This window comes from Sorex araneus, chromosome 6, assembly GCF_027595985.1.
Source record: "Sorex araneus isolate mSorAra2 chromosome 6, mSorAra2.pri, whole genome shotgun sequence".
NCBI lineage: Eukaryota > Metazoa > Chordata > Mammalia > Eulipotyphla > Soricidae > Sorex > Sorex araneus.
Window position 1 is genome coordinate 81767484 of NC_073307.1, and position 9137 is coordinate 81776620.

At 45.8% G+C, this 9137-nt stretch overlaps 1 protein-coding gene across 3 annotated transcripts in view; it reads right to left on the reverse strand.

Annotated features, from left to right (window-relative positions):
- DCP1B (decapping mRNA 1B) overlaps positions 1-6206 on the reverse strand; it is a 68510-nt gene extending 62304 nt beyond the window's left edge. For all 3 annotated transcript variants that reach the window (XM_055142635.1, XM_055142634.1, XM_055142633.1), the window contains exons 1-2: positions 6039-6206; positions 264-304 (exon numbers count right to left, since the gene is read on the reverse strand). In XM_055142635.1, the coding sequence (XP_054998610.1) occupies positions 264-304; positions 6039-6182 (185 nt within the window). In that variant the 5' untranslated portion in view covers positions 6183-6206. The remainder of the gene's footprint in view (positions 1-263; positions 305-6038) is intronic.
- Between the last annotated feature and the right edge of the window lie 2931 nt (positions 6207-9137).

Consider the following 9137-nt stretch of genomic DNA (forward strand, 5'->3'; position numbering starts at 1 on the left):
CTAATAGCTTCAAACTAAGATTTAGTTCTTTAACTTTTCTTTGAACTAAGAGATATAACAGAGCTAAAATTATTATTTCAAGGGCAGGGGAGATGGTTCAAAGAACTGGAGCGAATGTCTTGCATGTGGCAGCCCTAAATCCAATCCCTGTCACATGTGATTCCCCAAGCTCTGCCAGGTTCCCTCACTCCCCACCAACAATAGAAAATAAAACACTTTTTCAAAAAATATTTCTTTTCTTTATGAAAGTAAAATACTCTTACCTTGTATAAACAAATAAGGTTCCTTCCACATCAGTTTTCTCCTAGGAAACAAAAACACACAGAAGAAAAATATGCATCTTCTCTTCATTAGTAAGCAGTCACTGAGGACATAAACTTGACACAGAAGAGGATAAACTTATAAATGGGAATGTCCGTCTATCCAGCTACAAGTGGGGCCAAATCTGCACAGCACGAGGTTACTGTTCAGAAAAGTGGGTTCTCTGCCAGACGGGGTACAGTTACTAAGGAACAGGAAGCAGTATTTCTCCTTCTTGTCATTTACAAGGTAAAACATCACATCATCATTTTTAATTTTTTCCCCAAATAAGGGGACTCTGGCTAAAGCAGTAAGGAAATAAATGTGTTGCCTGGATTTCATTAGAAAGAATACAGTCTGAATAAGAGAGTTGCCTTTCTTTCCAGTCTTGAATTTGGTATCATTGGGAAACTGTAGCAATCTCTGATGTCTGCAATTCATTATCCTTCTCTTTACTTTCTGGGTTCATTTTCTCTTGCCATATCCCGTCACCAAGGAGAACAGATGAGCTGCTAATAAGTCTACTTTGACTACTACAGAGAAGGAAACATCAACACCTTAGCTTTCAGACTTATTAATCGCTTACTAGGTTTGGGAAATTTAATCAAGCTCTGATTTGTGAATAAAATTAGAAATGTTCTCAAGTTAGGGCTCCAGAAATCCACCCGAGAACCAGAGAGCCAGTATAATGGGGAAGGCACTTGCCTTGCACGCAGCTGACTCAGGTGTGATCCTTGGCACCACATAAAATGATAAACTATCCTTTAGTTCACCTGGAAATGCTCTTTCACCAGGTCCTGACGAGAAGTGTTCATCAGTACAATGTGTACTAAAAGAGTATTTGATTATCCATTTAACTGGCAATCAGACTATTACAACTGGAGTGTGCAATGTACTTCATGGTACTGGTATGGTCAATTTCAGCATTCCCTTTAACCTCCCATCTTTGATTAGCGTCTATTACCCAAATCATTCCAGTTTAAAGTACTTTGTAATTTTGGTGGAAAACTTTTCAGGACAAAAGTATAAATTAAAATGATCATTAAAGGCAGAGAAAAGAGAACTGGAAGCATGATCTTTTTATATGCTTAAGTTACTTCATCAACTGTCTTGGTCACTTTGGTTCCGTTGGTCTCTATATCTGCTCTCACCATCAGCATCATCAGCACTGACAGAGAATGAGAGACACAAATTCTTTACCTGGACCTCAAGAACCGAGAGATACTGCTCCCTTTTCCATGAATTACTCCCAGAGATTCTGATGCATTAAAAGAACCATTGCCTAGGTTAAATAAAATACTGTTACAGAACTAATTTAGTGAATTAGAAAGGGAAAATCCTCTATGACCCAAATTACATCAAGAGGAAATTACTTGGCAATACTATTTTAAATTCTCATTATTACAGAATATGTAATTAGAAAGATTTTTTTAACAGCCTAAACAATTTTAGCCAGTCTTTTCATTAATAAATAAAAACACTAGTTAGAATTTGAACCTTAAACTTGGTTTGCTCTGAAACATATAAAATATTTCACTGTATGCTGAAAAGCATTAGTTCTCAAATGTGGCCCATTAACCACTGTACTTTGAAAATTACTGACTCACAATTTAAAAGTTACAAACATGATTATTTTGTTTCGTAAACAGGATTAATTCTTATCTGTTGGGAAATCTATATGCTAGATTACTTCAGGCACTAAGAATCGAACTCAAAGATCCAAACCTCCACACTAATCACCATGAAAATGACCACCAAGAAGGCTAACAGACATTGGGCGCCCTTACTGTTAGCTGATACTATCGGCAACAGTTACTAGTTCGTAAAATATCTAAGAGCAAGTGTGTAACTTAAACATCTGGCATTGTCTATGATATTCATAGGAATCTGAAGCCAAGATGGAGGTGATGGAAGTCAGACTGACAAGCTCTTGCATTGTCAGAATCATTCCCAATAAGGCCAAACAAACGCCTGTTACGTGCCTTAGAGAGCTCCAAATCAGGATATTCCTACGTATCGTCATATCTAATTAATACCAATAAACTTTCTTCCTTGAATAATAGAAATTACTTTTTGAAAAGACAACCAACAGTAATGTTTAATTTTTGTTTTGAAAAAACCAGACATCAGAAGACATGCTTCTCCTGAAAACATATTCTCTAACTCAAAATAAGCAAATTGTAAGACAGAATTGCAGAGAGCTTTACACACACGTGTGTGTTCCCAAGAAAGGACTCGGTTTCAGTGGTTACAATATCAGAGTCAGACCTGGTTTAATGGTTTATTATTTTGAAGCCAATACCTTTCATATCTTTCGGTTAAAAGACACATTTTATACTTTTTAAATGCTTTGGGACACCTGAATAAAAGGGGCTTTGGAAATGTAAATTTTTCTTCTGTTTTGGCTAAAGCAGCTAAAAATGTATGACTTTGTCCTTTAGCTACAGAAGAGCCCAGACTGTGACCCAATTAAAGCCATTTTTGGTAAAGTCTAAGGGTTAGTTGTATGCAGAATAGTTAAAACAAGGTTTTCTTACCATCTCCTGGGGTCTCACAGTACAAGTTCACAAGATTCAGAGGGATATTAGTCTAAATCTCAAAATATTAATATGATTTGCTACCAACAAATGAGAAAGAAAACTTAAGCCATCAAAAAGTCAAAATAAAGGTGGAGTTCAAAATAGTGCTAGTATGAAAATAACTAGAAGCCCACCAGTTGGCACTTTTGAAAGAACTCAAACAAATGTTACGGATAGGCCTCTCCCCTTCTAAACGTGTCTAGATCATGTATGTAGCATCTATGAAGCTTTTAACAAATATCTTCTTGTAATTTCAGCTTGCGGGATTGTACTTTTTAAAACTCTAAATGACCAGAATCTATAGAAAGCAGAAAAACATGTTTCTTGATATAGAAACAAGGAACTGTTGACTCAAGGCAGTTTCCCTTTCTGACACTTGGGGCCAAATAAATCTTTGTCCTGGGGCCTATGACCCTGTGCCCTGGAAGATGTTTTGCAGCCCCTCTGGTCGCCAGTAACATAATTCCATCTCAGTTTGACAACCAAAAATTTTCTCCAAACACTGCCAAATAGGATTGGAGGCAAGAATCAACTTGCTTGCAAAGCTTGCTCTAAGGACTAAGAAGACAAATATCATCAGGCAGTCGTAGTCTTAATTTCTAGATTCTAAAAAACTTTTGAAAAACAGTATTTTAAAATAAATTTCCTTATAATGTAGTTTTAATCAGCTGGATCTGCAGACCTGTTTTATATGCCTCTGTATCTATTTTGCATGGAAAATTCTCCAGCAAGAAGGGGATGGAAGAGCTTGAAGCAGGCCCCTTTGACACAGGTGTATTTGCAGGGAGCAGGCCCTCCTGACAATGGAAACAGGTCTGACACTCCTACTCCGCTAGGACTGTCTTTCCTACCCCTCTCTAAAGCAACCCTGTTTGTCTAGCCTGCATTCCTAATTTCTGTTCTGGGAGCTTCAAAACATTCATTCCCTTTCAGTGGAGTAAGAATTCCATGTGCAAGGCTGGAGAAATAGTACAACCGGTAGGGCGCTTGCCTTGCACATGGCCTGCCAGGGGTTGATCCTGGGCATCCCATACAGTCCCCTAAGCACCACCAAGAGTATATTATTGAGTGCAGAGTCAAAGGTACCCCTGAGCACTGCCTAGTGTGGCAAAAAAAACAAAATTGCACTCGCTTTCACCCCATCTCCCTTCTCCCTCCATTCTCAAGAGTATCCTTTATGCATTCGGTTTCCAGTCAAAAGATGACAATTTGTTTATCCCCAGCAACTGCTCTGCGGCTGAACTTGCTCATTTTTCCCTGCCTGCCACAGCCTCATGGATTACGCAGAACTCTGAAAGTGACCTTTCACTGAATGAATTACACCCGGTCTCAAGGCAACAAGTGCAGAAAGCAGGAACACGTAACTCCTGTAAATAATGCATTGTGCCACTTCTGACTTTTGATGAGGCTTCAGAAGAAGGCTTCAACTGTGATCTAATAAACCTATGAAAAATAGTGATTTTTCACAGGCATCGATCACAGAGCCTGTTGCCAATCCATGGAAGACATCAGCTATTCGGGAGGAATGCACTCCACTCGAAGTCAACAACTTCTCAGGACTCTTCAGACTCTAATCTGAGTCGGGGTGTCTTTTACAACTATACATGCCCGATCCTTATGTCGACTACAGATCTTTGACCGAACAGTAGTGTAGCCCTGGCATTTTTCTATACAAGAATATCACAGCCACACGCAGCATGTACTTAAGCATTTGTTCTGAATTGCCACTCTCTCCTACTTTGCAAGTTCCTGGGACAATACCCTCTCTCTTGACCAAGAAATTTTACATTAATATTTTATATCAGACCATAAAATGCTCCTTACAGGATAAGGAATATTAAAGGTCTCCCCATCGATCTTTAACTCCTAGGAGAACAGAATTAAGTTCCTCTGACCCCTTTCTGCCTTTCCTCAAGTTAAGAACGCAGGCAAAACTGTCTCTTCGTCTTCTCTCTCCTTCTAGAACTATCCTTTATCGTTTCATCTCTGTAATGGGCTTTCAAGTGCGTTTCTGTTACGGTTCACTGAAAACCCACAGCTTATAAAGACATGAATTTGTTCAATATGGATCTTTCCCTTGCTAAACTGTTGAGGGCTGTTCACCTGCAGGCAGAATATGATCACCTGACACCTCTTTCATGCAGGCTCAGTTCTTGCTATCCTTTCGTAACTTATTGGAAAAGAAAAAAAAAATCATTGGCGGCTTGATATGAATGTGGGTCAGAAATATAGCCACCTCTGTCTCCCTGTGTGTGTGAGCTGAGCTGCAACTTCACATGCGAAAACACCTCCAACAGGAATCCGCCAAAGGTCTGCCCCATTCCAAATGGTTCCGAAAAGTTCAAACTGTTTGGGTCTGGAGCAACAGCACAGTGGGTAGGGCGTTTGCCTTGCACGCAGCCGACCCGGGTTCGACTCCCAGCATCCCATAGGGTCCCCTGAGCACCGCCAGGAGTAATTCCTGAGTGTAGAGCCAGGAGTAACCCCTGTGCATTTCCGGGTGTGCCTCAAAAAGCAAAAAACAAACAAAAATCAAACTGCGTCCCAGGGCTACCGATTTCTCGCCGCCCTGCTCGGAGAAGAACCCCAAGCCCACTTCCACTGGGGCGGCGGCGCGAGCATCTCTCCGAGGGCGTTCCCGCCCCGCCCCGCGCTGTCACTCGTTTCCCGCCCTCGGCTCTGCCGCGGCCGAGTCCTCCCGTCTCCGGCTGCAGCTGCCCCCAGCCTCTCGCGGGCGGGACGGGTCCGACTGCAGCTGCCCCCAGCCTCTCGCGGGCGGGACGGGTCCGACTGCAGCTGCCCCCAGCCTCTCGCGGGCGGGACGGGTTGGTTTCTCTCTGCCCGCGCGGGCCGGGGCTGGGCCGGGCTGAGGGGGAGGGTGTGTGCTGCAGAGCCGAACTCTGGTGCTCGCGCCCCGCCGCGCCTGGACACCGAGGAGCACCAGCCACTCGTCGGGGCGCGGCAGCCCCGACAGCTCCCGGTTCCCGCCGCCCCCGGCCCGGCCGCGCTCCACTGCAGGAGGGCTGAGGGGCCGGGCCCCCCCTCCCCGGGCCCGGGAGCGCGCGGGCCCCCGCGAGCCCAGCCCGCGCCCCGGGGGTCTCGGGCCCGCGCCCGGCGAGCCGCCCCCGCCCGCGCCCCGCCCCGCCCCGCCGCACGCACCCACTCGTTGGCGCGGTGGCCGAAAGTGTACAGGGCCACCTGGCTCGCCACGTCCACGATGCGGTTGATATAGGGGTCGTGGCGCTGCAGGGCCGCCAGGCTGATGTCGCGCCCCTTCCCCAGCGGGCCGCCCGCCGCCGCCATCTTCCCGCCCTCCGCCGCCTCCACCCGGAGCTCGCGGAAGCCCCTCGCAGTCGATCGCGGAACGCGCGAGCGGCAGATACCCCCCTCTCCGGGGGCCCCCCCTTCTCCGCAGGCTGCCGCCGCTGCCGCCGCGCCAGGCATCACCAATCGATGGCTGCGCGCCGGCTCTGCAGAGGGTTGCCAGTGGCAACGCAAGCCCAGCCTTACACCTAAACCCCTGGAGCTCCTCCTCCCCCCTCTTTTTTTTTTTTCTGAGCTTGTTTAATGGAACTTTTCATTTATTTATTTATTTATTTATTTGCTATTGAATTACCGTGGGATATAGTTGCAAAGCTTTTATGATTGAGTTTTAGTCATACAATGATCCAACACCCATCCCTCCACCAGTGTACATATTCACCACCAGCAATGTCCCCAGAATCCCCCCCCTCCGCCCCCCAGGCCCTGCCTTCATGGCAATTTCCTTCTTACTCTCTCACTTTTGGGCGTTACAGTTTATCATACAGATGCTGAGAGGCCATCAATGTTTGGTCCTTATTCTACTTTTAGCACACATCTCCCATCCCAAAAGATCCCTCCAGCCAATGACTTACTGATACTTCTCTATCCCAGCTGCCTTCTCCACCCAGTTTATGAGACAGGCTTCCAACCATGGAGCAATTTTTCTGGTTCTTGTCTCTACTGTCCTTGGGTGTTAGTCTCATATGTTATTTTATATTCCATAAATGCTCCCTCCCCTCTTTTAATTTTTATTTTTCCCCCTATACCCAGAGCTTTTTTTCCCTTCCTACTAGAATCTTTGCTTGGAAACAGTACCATCATAAGATGCATCTCTTGGGTAAATTCGACGCCTTGGGCACAGTCCCTCTGAAGCTCAGTGATCAAACCTCAGAATTCATTACTAAATACAGAGAGTCCTGTGTTTCTTTTTGTGCGAGGATCCACTCAGTGTATGAGTCCCTGGGGATTCCTGGTGGGGACTGGGGGGTGGGGCTACCCTCTCACCCTATTTAGGGAGGGGTCTGCCAGATCAAACCCTTTTTCAGGATACTAAGGCTTAAGCGACTTTTCCACTGTGCCAACATTTGCGCCAATGGTGCAAAAGCCATGAGGGTTGGGGGTTGGGGGTGGGGGGTAAGCACAGATGCCGTAAAATGAATCGAGGCAGAGACACCAAACTGTTAAAGCAGGTACCTCTTGAGAGTGTTCCTGATATGGATTTTTAAAATAAAATGTTATTAAAGTTCTTCCACCCCCTCCTCCCAGTTATAAGCTTATAGATTTTAATAATTTTAGGTGATGTGGTATCAATAGTGTTCACCTTTATGGTATGTGTCTGGGACTACTCCAGGTGAACAAGGTCTGCAGGGATGCCTCGGGAATTAAGGAAAGACAGTAACCCCTAACTGTTGCTGGGTCTGCCCCTTCCTCCACAGGAAGGAAGGAATAAGGAAGGAAGGAAGGAAGGAAGGAAGGAAGGAAGGAAGGAAGGAAGGAAGGAAGGAAGGGAGGGAGGGAGGGAGGGAGGGAGGAAGGAAGGGAGAGGAAGGAGGAAGGGAGGAGGGAGGAAGGGGGAGAGGAGGGAGGGAGGGAGGAAGGGGGAGAGGAGGGAGGGAGGGAGGAAGGAAGGAAGGAAGGAAGGAAGGAAGGAAGGAAGGAAGGAAGGAAGGAAGGAAAGAAGGGGGAAAGAAGGGAGGGAAGGGAGGAAGGGAGGGAGGGAGGAAGGAAGGAAGGAAGGAAGGAAGGAAGGAAGGAAGGAAGGAAGGAAGGAAGGAAGGAAGGAAGGAAGGAAGGAAGGAAGGGCTGGAGTAGGCACAGCGGGTAGGGCGTTTGCCTTGCATGCGGCCGACCCGGGTTCAAATCCCAGCATCCCATATGGTCCCCTGAGCACCGCCAGGAGTAATTCCTGAGTGCAGAGCCAGGAGTAACCCCTGTGCATCACCGGGTGTGACCCCCCCAAAAAAAACAGAACAAAAAAAAAGGAAAGAAGGAAGGAAGGAAGGAAGGAAGGAAGGAAGGAAGGAAGGAAGGAAGGAAGGAAGGAAGGAAGGAAGGAAGGAAGGAAGGAAGGAAGGGAGGGAGGAAGGGAGAGAGGGAGGGAGAGAGGGAGGGAGGGAAAGAAGGAGAGAGGAAGGGAGGGAGGGAGGGAGGGAAGGAGGGAGGGAAGGAGGGAGAGAAAGAGAGATAGAGAGATAAAGAGAAGGAAGGAAGGAAGGAAGGAAGGAAGGAAGGAAGGAAGGAAGGAAGGAAGGAAGGAAGGAAGGAAGGAAGGAAGGAAGGAAGGAAGGAAGGAAGGAAGTTAGTTTTCTTTGGACATGCCTAACTATCTTCATCTATCTGGGCTAGAGTTTGACACGTCTGAGACCTTAGTAAGGGGCTTTCTCAAGGGGGATATTCTTCCCGCAGAGGGAGCAGAGATGAAGCATGAGAAGACCCCCATACCATGCAGCACCAACATTCTGAGTTTTAAGAACCCATGAACTGCCCACCCTGTGCATCTCTTTTATTGATCTTAACTTTTAGTCCCCAACAGGGATTGATGCACAAAGTTTCTGCACCCTTTGAGTATAGTTTTTGAATTCCAGATGGGAAAAAACAGGAAACAGGAAGCCCAGGTGAGCTGAAGACCAAAGTTCCTTCCTTCTCTCCAAGAAAACACTTCAGTGCTTGAACTGCAAGTTGAACTAACGTTTTCACTTTCTGTTGTCATTGAATACTAGACTTACTTGAAAGAAAAATAAACAAACTATGTTTATTCAGACTGGTCTTTGACAGTCCCCACCCCCCCCAACTGAAATAGCTACACCTGTCACTTAGGAAAAGGAGGGAAGATTATTGTTCCCAGTGATATCCTTTGAGCAATATACAAAACTAAGATATTTAGGAAGCATGCCCCCACATGCATTAAGCTTGACAGTCTTACATGAGAAGTCTTTTTTTGTTTGTTTGTTTTTG